Source organism: Coregonus clupeaformis, unplaced genomic scaffold (genome assembly GCF_020615455.1).
Source record: "Coregonus clupeaformis isolate EN_2021a unplaced genomic scaffold, ASM2061545v1 scaf0090, whole genome shotgun sequence".
Lineage (NCBI taxonomy): Eukaryota > Metazoa > Chordata > Actinopteri > Salmoniformes > Salmonidae > Coregonus > Coregonus clupeaformis.
Window position 1 is genome coordinate 781,145 of NW_025533545.1, and position 16,329 is coordinate 797,473.

At 43.1% G+C, this 16,329-nt stretch overlaps 1 protein-coding gene across 2 annotated transcripts; it reads left to right on the plus strand.

Annotated features, from left to right (window-relative positions):
- The first annotated feature begins 7,690 nt into the window (after nucleotides 1-7,690).
- On the plus strand, nucleotides 7,691-15,472 carry b3gat3 (beta-1,3-glucuronyltransferase 3 (glucuronosyltransferase I)). 2 transcript variants are annotated; one of them, XM_041867914.2, is made up of 7 exons: nucleotides 7,691-8,071; nucleotides 8,426-8,532; nucleotides 9,157-9,337; nucleotides 9,450-9,633; nucleotides 10,018-10,179; nucleotides 12,371-12,661; nucleotides 15,283-15,472. In XM_041867914.2, exons 2-7 carry the CDS (start codon nucleotides 8,439-8,441, stop codon nucleotides 15,379-15,381), a joined length of 1,011 nt encoding a protein of 336 aa, XP_041723848.1. In that variant the 5' UTR covers nucleotides 7,691-8,071; nucleotides 8,426-8,438; the 3' UTR covers nucleotides 15,382-15,472. The 2 variants fall into 2 exon arrangements, with proteins under 2 accessions (XP_041723848.1, XP_041723849.1); XM_041867915.2 differs by lacking the exon at nucleotides 8,426-8,532.
- Nucleotides 15,473-16,329: the final 857 nt, after the last annotated feature.

Below are 16,329 nucleotides of genomic sequence, written 5' to 3' on the forward strand. Positions count from 1 at the left end.
CTATTTCCTGTCTCTCTCCTCTCTATTTCCTGTCTCTCTCCTCTCTATTTCCTGTCTCTCTCCTCTATATTTCCTGTCTCTCTCCTCACTATTTCCTGTCTCTCTCCTCTCTATTTCCTGTCTCTCTCCTCTCTATTTCCTGTCTCTCTCTTCTCTATTTCCTGTCTCTCTCTTCTCTATTTCCTGTCTCTCTCTTCTCTATTTCCTGTCTCTCTCTTCTCTATTTCCTGTCTCTCTCCTCTATATTTCCTGTCTCTCTCTTCTATATTTCCTGTCTCTCTCCTCTCGATTTCCTGTCTCTCTCCTCTCGATTTCCTGTCTCTCCCCTCCATACAATTTCAGTATTTGATAAGTTAGGAATCTGCTTGTGCCCTGTCTGTTTCCACCCATCCACCTCTTCAACAGCTTTCTGAACTGTCCCAAGGCTCCGTCCCAATAATCCTAATGTGCGTACTATTATGGATGAAGCGACGTATTAGCCATGCATTCTGAATGGTAAATTAGGGTGGATTGTTGGGACAGAGCCCCACAAATGTATTTCTTTTTTTTAGTTTGATCAGGTGTTCTGTAGATACTTTCTCTCTGGCTCTCTCTCTCTCTCTCTTCCCTCCCCCCAGAGCCTCTGATCAGTTTCAGTTGTTTTTCTACAGTAAAAAAAAAAAAAAAAAGCTATCTGATGGCAGGATGACCCACTGTTGCTACATTTGTGATGAGAGCGATATATAGTGCACTACTTTTGACCAGGGTCCGTAGGTTAGTAGTGCACTATATAGGGAATAGGGCCGGCCGTGTGGGTCTTGTTGCCATCTCTGTTAACGTACAGAAACCTTCAGGGTATAGTGGCTGGCCTGGGGGCTGGGTTGCCAGATTGAGCGGTTTCCTATAGAGATACTAGAAACCCACCTATCTGGACTGTTAGGCTGTGTAGCTGTGGTTGAATCCCAAATGGCACGCCCATAGGTCTCTGGTTAAAAGTAGTGCACTATATAAGGAATAGGGTTCTATTTGGGATGCAACCTCAGTGAGAGGAAAGAAACTCAAGTCTGGCATCTCACCCAGGCTCGAAGTTTAATGCTTTATTAAAACAACAAAGAAACAAAAACATTGACGTTTTTCTTGTGCATTGTATATAGATAAACTGTCATAAGTACAATCACTCGTTTTATTTCCTACTTTCCAACCAGAAAATATCCTACAGACCATGTCTGTCTCAGGTTCAAATCCCAACTGACATAACTGACACTAACAGCCACCTCTTCTTCGTGTTTTTTAGCAACTATGTTACGGTCAAATAGTTTGGGGTAAGAAGACACCCCTAACCAGATTTTACACCTAGTCAGATTAGCATAGTCCTGGACAAAAAAATTAATTGAATGCTTTTTAAATCCAGGACTATGCTTAATATCGGCCTTGGAAACCGGCCCATGGGGGGTGACAATGTTCCTGACCCGAGATCAGCGGTTAGGGCATAGAAATGGAAGTCCTAGAACGGTCATTCCCCATTTACATCAATGGCCGTCTTCTAGAAATCCTATTTCTATAGGTTAGGGGCAACTTGTTTAGCACCAACTCTGTTGGGATGCAGGGGGAGGAGTTTAAAGCTTTCTTCTCCCCCCTAATGGTTAGGGTTGTGGGAGGGATTCTGATCCTAGATCTGTATCTATGGGTAACCTCTACCTGGATTGGTGGCTTTGGTCAGGTGTTGCAGGGAGTGGTGCGGACCGGTTTAGTTTAAATTGAAAATAATTTAGTTTAGGGAATAAACTTTTCTTCATTTTTTATATTTTTTAACAGACTTTCTTTTATGACCTGTTGGATATCCTCCCCTCGTCCTCATGTTCGACTCTTTTTAATTTGTTTCGATCTATCCTTGTCTCTTTCTCTCTGTGTATATAATCTGTTACAGATTCATTGGATTTGTTTTTATTTGCTTTTTACAGGTAAAACACTTGTTTCGGTTTAAAAATGACATTTAAACTCAATGTTTGACAATGAGTGTACCTGTCTTGTGATTGATTGATTGATTATTAACTGACAACGATGAAAGGGGAAAAACTAAACGGTCATTTCTGCCTTGTCAGTGTTTTATTTGTATGTTACAAATAAAGGAAACTTGTTTGACTTCTGTTCCAGTCGTCCTGGTTACAATGTAGCTACCGGTGTGTACATCCCAAATACCATCCTATATCCAATGCACTGCATTGTGGGCCCTGGTCTAAAGTAGTGCAGTGTTTTCTGTATTTTCAGTCAGTGAGACCAAGTCTCTCTTTTTTTTTTACAGATGAGCCCTGAATTACAGAAAATACACACAAAATATAAAATGCAAGCAGAAATATAAACACTCATAAAAAAAATTAACACATCAGTAATCGGGTCATCAATCAGCTTTCTGAATTGCTCTAGAGGCACCAAAACATCAAATTTAAGATTGTGAAGATTGTTCCACAAATTAGGTGCAAGAAATTAAAGCTGATTTACCTCTAACTCACTAGAGACCAAAGGAATTTCCAGAGTTCGCCATCCCTGAGATCGGGTGTGGTAACTTTAGTAATGTTCAGTACAGTGGGAGTTTTTGTTAAAGGGCTTTATACAGTGCATTCGGAAAGAATTCAGACCCCGAGACATTTTACACATTTTGTTACGTTACAGCCTTATTCTAAAATTGATTAAATTAAAGTTTTTCCTCATCAATCTACACACAATACCTCATAATGACAAAGCAATATCAGGTTTTTAGAAATTATTGCGAATTTATACAAAATAAAAAACTAATGGGGGGCACAAAACTACTTCCATTAAAAAATTTAACCGGTACCGGGTTACATTTAGAGGAGTCCCGTGACACTTTCCATAGAGTGGTCATATTAGTTTGTAGGCCAAACCATTCGAAAGCTACAGACGTTCATGAGAAGACCGATTTTCGGGATGTCTCCTGGTCTGACAAACACAGCTGTAGCTCTGCCTCTTTCCACCACAGATCCAGAAGGCCGACATCGGCGGATGCTGTGGATTGAGAAGCAGCCCATGCACAAAAAAACAGATATCTCTAGTTTAAACAGACGGATTGTTTTAATTGACTGCAGTTATTTTTGTTTAAATTGATTTCCATTGCATTTTTTTTCTCACATAAATGTTTGTGTTATATAGCGAGCATGCCCACTCTGGTATTGGTGTGTGCTCTATAGCTAACAGCAGATAGAATGCGGGTATAGCCTACACGATGACATTATTATGGACAAAAGAGCGAGATTGTTTTTCATTTGTCAAACAGCACCCAAGCATCGAAGATCACGTCACCAGAATAAGACCCTCGATATTTATTGGAAAGGAGCATCAAGCTCATCAACTTGCACTTTCACCATGTGAAGTTCACATTTCTCACATAATTCATTTTACCCACACAAAAGTTTACCGACAATTTTTTTTTCTTCCATCAGGCCTGTCATGGCATTTTTTATGTGACGTACTTTACTAGCATTAAAAGGTTGTATGGAAAGCTGGTTAACCTCTACAGGATTGGTGTCCGGGATACGGGACGGTTGAGCTAACGTGCGCTAATGTGATTTGCATGACTGTTGTAAGTAACAGCAAACTTTCCAGGACATAGACATGTCTTATATGGGCAGAAAGCTTACGTTCTTGTTAATCTAACTGCACTGTCCAATTTACAGCAGCTATTACAGTGAAAAAATACCATGCTATTGTTTGAGGAGAGTGCACAACAACAAAAAACTTATCACGGCAACTGGTTGGATACATTCACCTCTGAAGGTAAATAATGTACTTACATTCAGTAATCTTGCTCTGATTTGTCATCCTGATGGTCACAGAGATAAAAAAAAAAAAAAAAGTATATTTTGCAATCTATATGGAACAGCTGTACATTTTTTGGTCCTTAAATAAAATTCGGTATACTCTTTTATTCATCACAATTTTCTTTAACCAATTTTGGTCTTTGGTCTTTTTTTCGACAGACAAGTTCCTTACTTTTTCCCCCTTCCACTTGCCTCTTCCTTTTTTGCAGTAATGCTGCAATTAGTTGGCTGTAATTTTGGGTAGAGCAGACATTTCCATATATTTTTGTTAGCTGCATGTGTGACATAACTCCACCAGTCCTATTTATGATATAATTTACAAAGATTATACCTTTTAAATAATTTTTTCATAACATATAAATAAATAAATACAATTAATCAATTAGTATATCTGAGTTAAACCACAATATTTGTTGTATTATTTGTTCTGTCTTTTCTGGTGGATTAAACTGAAATTGCAACCAACTTTCAATGGTAAAAAAAAAAAAAATGCGATATTTTGGAGATTATTTCATTTTCAAATAACCGAAAGTGAGAGGTTGTAATCTGAATAAAGGGAAAAAGGCCATTTTTGAACATGGGGTGAGACATTCTTACTAATCTGCTAGAGAACCTGTTCGGATTTAAGTATAACTTTTGTATGACTGAAGCCTTTAGTGAGATGTCTTATGCTTTAATATTTAATAATTTCTGCTCTCCGAATTCATATTCATTATATAAATAGGCCCGTTTAATTTTGTCTGGCTTGCCGTTCCAAATAAAATGGTATATTTTTTGCTCATATCATTTGAAAAACAGGTTGCTAGGTGTTGGCAAGGCCATAAGCGAATAGGTAAACTGGGATATGACTAAAGAGTTAATCAAGGTGATTTTTCCACAAATAAACAGGTATTTTCCTTTCCATGGTAGCAAGAGCTTATCTATTTTTGCTAACTTTCTATTAAACTTCATTGTAGTGAGAGGTTAGAAAAAGTATCTAGATCCTCTATGAGGCTGTGGAGGGATCCATATTGTGGATTTAAAAGAAAACATACATGAATCATCAGTGTACAATGACACCTTTGTTTTTAAGCCCTGGATTTCTAGCCTCTTGATATTATTGTTGGATCTGATTTTAATAGCTAACATTTAAGATGGCCATAATAAATAGATATGCCGATAGTGGACAACCTTGTTTTACTCCTCGACAGTTTAATACTTTCTGAGAAGTCGCCATTATTTACTATTTTACATAACTTTAACCCATTGTATAAGAGATTCTCCAACATTTTTATATTCCAGGCATTTATATATACATTCCAGTCGTACTTTATCAAAAGCCTTTTCAAAGTCACTTATGAATTCTAGGCCTGGTTTCCCAGATTTTTCATAGTGTTCTATTGTTTCCAGTACTTGTCTTGTATTATCTCCAATGTATCGTCCATGTAAAAAAACCTGTCTGATTAAGATGAATAATATCCGTCAATACCTTTTTAATTCTATGCGCTATGCAGTTTGCTAGAATTTTTGCATCACAACATTGAAGTGAAAGGTGCCTCCAATTTGGATCTTTATATTTACCACTTGGATCCTGTTTCAGTAATAATGAAATCAGACCTTCTTGTTGAGTATCTGATAATCTACCATTTTTATAGGAGTGGTTAAAACATGCTAATAACGGTCCTCTGAGTACATCAAAAAAAGGTTTGGTATACCTCAAGTGGTATGCCATCCAGCCCTGGAGTCCCCCCCGCCCGAGAACCCCCCATCTCCACCCCCCACTCCAAGCCACCGCCCACCTCCAACCAAACCAAAACAACTACCCACCTAATGCAGCAACAACCAACAAAATGAACCTGATCGACCATAAAGGCCTGATTGGTGGAATGCTGCAGAGATGGTTGTCCTTTTGGAAGTTTCTCCCATCTCCACAGAAAAACTCTAGAGCTCTGTCAGAGTGACCATCGGGTTCTTGGTCACCTCCCTGACCAAGGCCCTTCTCCGAATGCTCAGTTTGGTCGGGTGGCCAGCTCTAGGAAGAGTCTTGGTGGTTCCAAACTTCTTCCATTTAAGAATGACGGAGGCCACTGTGTTCTTGGGGACCTTCAGTGCTGCAGAAATGATTTGGTACTGTTGGTGAACACATAATTAGGAGAGGGAGTACAAAACCAACAACGCTAGACAGAGAGGAATTTGTTTAAGCAAAAGGCAGTTTATTAAAACAGAGATAGCTGGTACTGTTCAAGCTACATGCATGGACCCAACCAATTGCCTCTTAAGGAGGCAGTTGAGAAGGGCGATTAAAAAGAGTTTACAGCATTACTTTATACAATGTAACATAAAGGAAGGGGTCCTTCTTCTAGTCCCTTGATTGGTTCCCGAGGCGTAGGAGGCGGGTCTGCTCTGTCCAGAGCATATGCCCCATTGGTGCACGGCAGAGTCCTCTGCCCTTGGCACCCGACCAGTAGAAGGAAGTGGAGAATGAGTGTGCGTCCACAGTGAAATGTCTGTGTGTGTCAAAGAACTCGTGAGGCATGAGAATGAGTGTGCGTGCAAATGAAATGTTTGTGTGTGTCCAGGGAACTGGTGAGGAGTAGAGAATGAGTGTGCGTGAAAGTGAAATATTGATGTGTGTCAAGGGAAAGTGGTGGGGAGTATCTGGTGGTTTATGGCCGGAGAGGGGGTGTTGTCCTATTATCGCATTCCTAGGCCAGATTAGGCCATCTGGTGTTCTGTTCTTTGTTCGCTACTAAAATGTTATGCACAGACAACTAACACACTGTTAGTATCAGACACATGACACAGACCAATCTATAACAAATTATATTTACTACGACAAATTATATTTACTACGACAGTACCCTTCCCAAAATCTGTACCTCGACACAATCCTGTCTCGGAGCTCTACGGACAATTCCTTCGACCTCATGGCTTGGTTTTTGCTCTGACATGCACTGTCAATTGTGGGACCTTACATAGACAGGTGTGTGCCTTTCCAAAACATGTCCAGTCAATTGAATTTACCACAGGTGGACTCCAATCAAGTTGTGGAAACATCTCAAGGAGGATCAATGGAAACAGGATGCACCTGAGCTCAACTTCGAGTCTCATAGCAAACGGTCTGAATACTTATGTAAATAAGGTATTTCTGTTTATTTATTTTTAATACATTTGCAAAAATTTCGAACAACCTTTGTTCCCTTTGTCATTATGGGATATTGTGTGTAGATTGCTGAGGAATTTTTGTTATTTAATCCATTTTAGAATAAGGCTGTAACGTAACAAAATGTGGAAAAAGTCAATGGGTCTGAATACTTCCTGAAGGCACTGTATATATATATATATATATATACATTTATATATATATATATATATATATACATTTTCAACAGGATGCTCTATTTTGGATGCAATTTGAATGGAATTGATGGAGGGAGGGATAGACAATGACAGAGTGCTCCCGTGCGCACTGATTTGAAGCAACAAAATGTAAGCCCCCCAACTGAAAACATATTTTCACATGACCCTCCCCTTGTACTGGCTAATAAATTGAACACCCTCCCCCCTCATAGAATTAACTCAAAATAATGTTTATGACCACAAATAACAATAACTGTAGCTACCCTGTGTTTATAAACGTGAATGGTCTGAACACCTATGTGTAAGCATAACTCAGTAAGTGTAGTGGAAGTGTAGTTTAGTCGGATGGAGGGACCCATAACTGTATGGATCTTTGCAAAACTGCTACAGTAATTTTTCATTTTAAGGATTCGTTCTCTTTGATGAAAGATAAGGGCATATGTTTGGAAAGGTTCAAACACAGCGTCATGATTGGTGATTGTAGTTCACATGAGCCAGTGGTGGGCGGAGCTCATCGCTGAGAACTGTAGGAGAAGGCAAAATGCAGCCTTGAGTTTTCGAGCTGGGACCGGAGTGGCTGCCGATGCTCCACTCAGGGTGTGCACATGAGGGGACATTTGAGACGTATTTATAACTTTTCATTTGAATTTCTTGCCGCGTTCTGTGAAATGTAGTAGTGGAGCCGGAAACTTTCTTCATGCCAACTTTATTCCGGGGGATTTTTTGTGTGCTGTACCTTCAAGCCGGAAGTTGTTGGTATCCATCAAATATGTCATACGTAGCTCTCTAACTGAATGAATTATCGCCCATCTAATTGGGTGCATTTATAACGAATGCCTTCCCCAAAATGTCATAAATGAAGAAATGTGGACATTGGTGCGTCACAAGACCTAATACTATTAACGACGTTATTCCCGGTAAGTGCCCATAGATGGCTAACGACAATGTCTAACTAGCTCTAAACCTGGCTAACACCGGGCTAGGTAGCTAGCTAGCAATATCTCCCTGGCTTGCCAGCAAACAAGACTACATAGCTAGTAACTAGCTAACCGAGAATGTAACGTTAGCTAACTAATAACACAGCGAGACATAGCTACCTTTCCCTTCTTTCGCCGTCTCATGAGTGGCCAGCATACTCATGACAAAAAACAAAGCAGTTTACTTGGCTAAGCAGAAACAGACAAGTAATTGGTTTGCGTGTCTAGTGGTAGGCTTGTGTGTTTCTTCTGACCAATTGGTTTTCTGTCCAATGTGTGTGTGTGTGTGTGTAGCCGGCGGGTTGCCATGGCTACGAGGATGAAGTTAAAACTGAAGACTGTGTTTGTCCTGTACTTCATGGTCTCACTTATGGGCCTCATCTACGCTCTCATGCAGCTGGGTAAGACTGTATATATGAGAGTAGAAGAAGTTCAGGAGAAAAAACTAACAAAATATAATTATTGTAAAATTGACTGTGTCCATAAAATGTAGATAGTAAGTATAAGCTGGAAGTAGAGGCCTAAGCATTGTTGTTTACTCCAAGTAGGGAAAGGGTGGTGGGGTTGGAAAGTAATAAAGGGGAATATATAAAAAAAATTAAAAAATGTAAAAAAAAAAGAGGAAAGAAAATGTATATCTCTCCTTTCCTCATCTCCTTTCCTCGTCTTCTCTTTCCTCGTCTTCTCTTTCCTCGTCTCCTTTCCTTGTCTTCTCTTTCCCTTGTATCCTCTGTGTATCCTCTCGGTGTCTCCTTTCCTTTGTAATCACTGACAGTCCTATGAAGTGCTCATAGATCAGTAGTCTCGCAGGAAAGCATCACAGATCGTTGTTTGGTGAACACAGGCCTAACCAGAGCCATACCTTTGTAAATAAGAAATATAAATATATGGCTTTGGTCCTAACTAGCTTTTACTTCCATGAGATATAGTCCCTGGTCAAAAGTAGTGCACTGAATAGGAGACAGGAATTGAGCTGCATTTCAATTGACACCTTAACTGACTGTATAACCTGTCTCTGTCCCCAGGCCAGCGCTGTGACTGTGCAGAACATGACATGCCCAAGGACCGTACTATCTCTCGTCTGCGGGGGGAACTGCATCGGCTGCAGGAACAGATGAGGAAGGCTGAGGCCACTAAACCACCCCAGAAACTAGCAGTTAAACCGTCCCAACCCACCATCTACGTCATCACACCAACCTACACCAGGTAGGAAGATGGACAGAGAGAGAGACACACACTTTCTCTACCGCCTGTTCTCTTCACTCTCTCTTTCCCTTCCTCCCTCCATCTCTAACATTTTCTCCATCCCCTTCTCTAGGTTTGTCCAGAAAGCAGAGTTAACCCGGCTAGCCCAGACATTTCTCCATGTCCCTCAGATCCACTGGATCTTGGTGGAAGACTCTCCCCATAAAACCCCTCTGGTCTCTGGGTTCCTGGCCTCCAGTGGCCTGGCCTACACACACCTCCACACCCCCACGCCACGCGACCGCAAACTACAGGAGGTGGGTTCAGATTTGGTTGCTGACCAGGCCCACTATTTTGCAGTCGTCTGCCAGATCTCACAATGCCTAGATAGCTAACCTCTGTAGCTCAATTGGTAGAGCATGGCGCTTGTAACGCCAGGGTAGTGGGTTCCATCCCTGGGACCACCCATACGTAAACATGTATGCGCACATGACTGTAAGTCGCTTTGGATAAAAGCGTCTGCTAAATGGCATATTATTATATTATTATTATATAAAGAAATCTGATGCACAACCTTATTTACTCACTTACAGACTCCTACAGAGTCTACATTTTAAATTAAACGAAGGATTCATTAAATGACCATATTTATTTATTGATTGGATTTATCGTTTGATTTATTGATTGGTTATTCCCCCCAGGGTGACCCTAGCTGGTTGAAGCCCCGCGGGGCGGAGCAGAGGAACGAGGGGCTACGGTGGCTGAGAGAGGACAGGAGGGGGCAGCCTGGAGCAGACACACAGCTGGGCGTGGTCTACTTCGCTGACGACGACAACACCTACAGCCTGCAGCTCTTTGAGGAGGTAGGAGATGGCGACACGGGATCTGGCATCTTCTATCTCTTCACCCTTTTCATTGTTGTCCCCCTGGGGGCGGTGCCAGGAAGAGGGATCAATGAGATAGCCAGCTAACTGTCCTAAATATTCTGAAATAACTTCCTCTTTTCAAGAAATAGACTTGAAATTGGTATGGTTAAATTGATTTGACAACCAACAAGACATATTGAAGTTTAGCTTCCAAAGTGAACCACAACATTTAAGAGCTATATCTAACTTGCATTCTTGTTGACTAGTTTAAAACTTGACTGTAACATCTCTTCTTCTTCCCCTCCCTTTCCACCCCTCCCCCTCTAGATGTGTGGTACCCAGCGTGTCTAACATCTCTCTCTAGATGTGTGGTACCCAGCGTCTCTCTGTAACATCTCTCTAGATGTGTGGTACCCAGCGTGTCTCTGTAACATCTCTCTAGATGTGTGGTACCCAGCGTCTCTCTGTAACATCACACAAGATGTGTGATACCCAGCGTGTCTCTGTAACATCTCTCTCTCTCTAGATGTGTGGTACCCAGCGTGTCTCTGTAACATCTCTCTCCCTCTAGATGTGTGGTACCCAGCGTCTCTCTGTAACATCTCTCTAGATGTGTGGTACCCAGCGTCTCTCTGTAACATCTCTCTAGATGTGTGGTACCCAGCGTGTCTCTGTAACATCTCTCTAGATGTGTGGTACCCAGCGTCTCTCTGTAACATCACACAAGATGTGTGATACCCAGCGTGTCTCTGTAACATCTCTCTCCCTCTAGATGTGTGGTACCCAGCGTGTCTCTGTAACATCTCTCTCTAGATGTGTGGTACCCAGCGTGTCTCTGTAACATCTCTCTCCCTCTAGATGTGTGGTACCCAGCGTGTCTCTGTAACATCTCTCTAGATGTGTGGTACCCAGCGTGTCTCTGTAACATCTCTCTCCCTCTAGATGTGTGGTACCCAGCGTCTCTCTAGATGTGTGGTACCCAGCGTGTCTCTGTAACATCTCTCTCCCCTCTAGATGTGTGGTACCCAGCGTGTCTCTGTAACATCTCTCTCCTAGATGTGTGGTACCCAGCGTGTCTCTGTAACATCTCTCTCGATAGTGTGGTACCCAGCGTGTCTCTGTAACATCTCTCTCTAGATGTGTGGTACCCAGCGTGTCTCTCTAACATCTCTCTAGATGTGTGGTACCCAGCGTGTCTCTGTAACATCTCTCTCTAGATGTGTGGTACCCAGCGTGTCTCTGTAACATCTCTCTCTAGATGTGTGGTACCCAGCGTGTCTCTGTAACATCTCTCTCTAGATGTGTGGTACCCAGCGTGTCTCTGTAACATCTCTCTAGATGTGTGGTACCCAGCGTGTCTCTGTAACATCTCTCTCCCTCTAGATGTGTGGTACCCAGCGTGTCTCTGTAACATCTCTCTCCCTCTAGATGTGTGATACCCAGCGTGTCTCTGTAACATCTCTCTCGATGTGTGGTACCCAGCGTGTCTCTGTAACATCTCTCTCCCTCTAGATGTGTGGTACCCAGCGTGTCTCTCTAACATCTCTCTAGATGTGTGGTACCCAGCGTGTCTCTGTAACATCTCTCTCCCTCTAGATGTGTGGTACCCAGCGTGTCTCTGTAACATCTCTCTCGATGTGTGGTACCCAGCGTGTCTCTGTAACATCTCTCTCCCTCTAGATGTGTGGTACCCAGCGTGTCTCTCTAACATCTCTCTAGATGTGTGGTACCCAGCGTGTCTCTCTAACATCTCTCTAGATGCGTGGTACCCAGCGTGTCTCTGTAACATCTCTCTCCCTCTAGATGTGTGGTACCCAGCGTGTCTCTCTAACATCTCTCTAGATGTGTGGTACCCAGCGTGTCTCTGTAACATCTCTCTCCCTCTAGATGCGTGGTACCCAGCGTGTCTCTGTAACATCTCTCTCCCTCTAGATGTGTGGTACCCAGCGTGTCTCTGTAACATCTCTCTCCCTCTAGATGTGTGGTACCCAGCGTGTCTCTGTAACATCTCTCTCGATGTGTGGTACCCAGCGTGTCTCTGTAACATCTCTCTCCCTCTAGATGCGTGGTACCCAGCGTGTCTCTGTAACATCTCTCTCCCTCTAGATGCGTGATACCCAGCGTGTCTCTAACATCTCTCTAGATGTATGGTACCCAGCTTGTCTCTGTAACATCTCTCTCCCTCTAGATGCGTGGTACCCAGCGTGTCTCTGTGTGGCCAGTCGGCCTGGTGGGAGGGATGAGATATGAGAGACCCGTGGTCGAGGGGGGGAAAGTCGTACGCTTCCACACTGGCTGGCGCCCCAGCCGCCCCTTCCCATTGGACATGGCTGGCTTCGCCGTGTCGCTCAAGCTGGTGATCGCCAATCAGGACGCGTGTTTCGACGGCGACGCACCGATGGGGTTCCTGGAAAGCAGCTTCCTGCAGGGATTGGTTACCATGGAAGAACTGGAACCTAAGGCAGAGAATTGTACTAAGGTGTGTGTGTGGGACGGGGGGAGGAGTAGCTGGGTAAGGGAGGGGGGTGGCTGGGTAATGGGGGGAGGTGGTGGCTGGGTAATGGGGGGAGGTGGTGGCTGGGTAATGGGGGAGGTGGTGGCTGGGTAATGGGGGGAGGTGGTGGCTGGGTAATGGGGGGAGGTGGTGGCTGGGTAATGGGGGAGGTGGTGGCTGGGTAATGGGGGGGAGGTGGTGGCTGGGTAATGGGGGGAGGTGGTGGCTGGGTAAGGGGGGAGGTGGTGGCTGGGTAATGGGGGGAGGTGGTGGCTGGGTAAGGGGGGAGGTGGTGGCTGGGTAATGGGGGGAGGTGGTGGCTGGGTAAGGGGGGAGGTGGTGGCTGGGTAATGGGGGAGGTGGTGGCTGGGTAATGGGGGGGAGGTGGTGGCTGGGTAATGGGGTGGGGGGTATGTGTGTGTGATGTCGGTAGTGTATTAATGTGTGTGTGTGTGATGTCGGTAGTGTATTATGTGTGTGATGTGGTAGTGTATTAGTGTGTGTGTGATGTCGGTAGTGTATTAATGTGTGTGTGATGTCGGTAGTGTATTAATGTGTGTGTGTGTGATGTCGGTAGTGTATTAATGTGTGTGTGTGTGATGTCGGTAGTGTATTAATGTGTGTGTGTGTGTGTGTGTGTGATGTTGGTAGTGTATTAATGTGTGTGTGTGTGATGTCGGTAGTGTATTAATGTGTGTGTGTGTGATGTCGGTAGTGTATTAATGTGTGTGTGTGTGATGTCGGTAGTGTATTAATGTGTGTGTGATGTCGGTAGTGTATTAATGTGTGTGTGATGTCGGTAGTGTATTAATGTGTGTGTGTGTGATGTCGGTAGTGTATTAATGTGTGTGTGTGTGATGCCGGTAGTGTATTAATGTGTGTGTGATGTCGGTAGTGTATTAATGTGTGTGTGATGGAGTGTATAATGTGTGTGTGATGTCGGTAGTGTATTAATGTGTGTGTGTGATGTCGGTAGTGTATTAATGTGTGTGTGTGTGATGTCGGTAGTGTATTAATGTGTGTGTGATGTCGGTAGTGTATTAATGTGTGTGTGATGTCGGTAGTGTATTAATGTGTGTGTGATGTCGGTAGTGTATTAATGTGTGTGTGTGTGATGCCGGTAGTGTATTAATGTGTGTGTGATGCCGGTAGTGTATTAATGTGTGTGTGATGTCGGTAGTGTATTAATGTGTGTGTGTGATGTCGGTAGTGTATTAATGTGTGTGTGTGTGATGTCGGTAGTGTATTAATGTGTGTGTGTGTGATGTCGGTAGTGTATTAATGTGTGTGTGATGTCGGTAGTGTATTAATGTGTGTGTGTGTGATGTCGGTAGTGTATTAATGTGTGTGTGATGTCGGTAGTGTATTAATGTGTGTGTGATGTCGGTAGTGTATTAATGTGTGTGTATGTGTGATGTCGGTAGTGTATTAATGTGTGTGTGTGATGTCGGTAGTGTATTAATGTGTGTGTGATGTCGGTAGTGTATTAATGTGTGTGTGATGTCGGTAGTGTATTAATGTGTGTGTGATGTCGGTAGTGTATTAATGTGTGTGTGTGATGTCGGTAGTGTATTAATGTGTGTGTGATGTCGGTAGTGTATTAATGTGTGTGTGTGTGATGTCGGTAGTGTATTAATGTGTGTGTGATGTCGGTAGTGTATTAATGTGTGTGTGTGTGATGTCGGTAGTGTATTAATGTGTGTGTGATGTCGGTAGTGTATTAATGTGTGTGTGTGTGATGTCGGTAGTGTATTAATGTGTGTGTGATGTCGGTAGTGTATTAATGTGTGTGTGATGCCGGTAGTGTATTAATGTGTGTGTGTGTGATGTCGGTAGTGTATTAATGTGTGTGTGTGTGATGTCGGTAGTGTATTAATGTGTGTGTGTGTGATGTTGGTAGTGTATTAATGTGTGTGTGATGTTGGTAGTGTATTAATGTGTGTGTGATGCCGGTAGTGTATTAATGTGTGTGTGTGTGATGTCGGTAGTGTATTAATGTGTGTGTGATGTCGGTAGTGTATTAATGTGTGTGTGATGTCGGTAGTGTATTAATGTGTGTGTGATGTCGGTAGTGTATTAATGTGTGTGTGATGTCGGTAGTGTATTAATGTGTGTGTGATGTCGGTAGTGTATTAATGTGTGTGTGATGTCGGTAGTGTATTAATGTGTGTGTGTGATGTCGGTAGTGTATTAATGTGTGTGTGATGTCGGTAGTGTATTAATGTGTGTGTGATGTCGGTAGTGTATTAATGTGTGTGTGTGTGATGTTGGTAGTGTATTAATGTGTGTGTGTGTGATGTTGGTAGTGTATTAATGTGTGTGTGTGTGATGTCGGTAGTGTATTAATGTGTGTGTGTGTGATGTCGGTAGTGTATTAATGTGTGTGTGTGTGTGATGTCGGTAGTGTATTAATGTGTGTGTGTGTGATGTCGGTAGTGTATTAATGTGTGTGTGTGTGATGTCGGTAGTGTATTAATGTGTGTGTGATGTCGGTAGTGTATTAATGTGTGTGTGATGTCGGTAGTGTATTAATGTGTGTGTGATGTCGGTAGTGTATTAATGTGTGTGTGATGTCGGTAGTGTATTAATGTGTGTGTGATTGACAGGTGTTGGTGTGGCACACACGGACAGAGAAGCCCAAGATGAAGCGAGAGGAGGCGCTGCAGAAACAAGGCCTGGGTTCTGATACTGCTGTAGAGGTCTGAGGACCGGACACAGAAACACCTACAACTACACACACACACACACACACACACACACACACCTTCAACTACACACACACACACACACACACACACACACACACCTTCAACTACACACACACACACACACACACACCTTCAACTACACACACACACACACCTACAACTACACACACACACCTACAACTACACACACACACACACACACACACCTTCAACTACACACACACACACACCTTCAACTACACACACACATACACCTTCAACTACACACACACACACCTTCAACTACACACACACATACACCTTCAACTACACACACACACACACACACCTTCAACTACACACACACACACCTACAACTACACACACACACACACACCTTCAACTACACACACACATACACCTTCAACTACACACACACACACACCTACAACTACACACACACACACACACCTTCAACTACACACACACACACACACACACCTTCAACTACACACACACACACACACCTTCAACTACACACACACACACACACACACTTCAACTACACACACACACACACACACCTTCAACTACACACACACACCTACAACTACACACACACACACACACACACACACCTTCAACTACACACACACACACACACACACCTACAACTACACACACACACACACACCTACAACTACACACACACACACACACCTTCAACTACACACACACACCTACAACTACACACACACACACCTACAACTACACACACACACACCTTCAACTACACACCTACAACTACACACACACATACACCTTCAACTACACACACACACACACACCTTCAACTACACACACACATACACCTTCAACTACACACACACACACACCTTCAACTACACACACACACACACACACCTACAACTACACACACACACACCTTCAACTACACACACACAT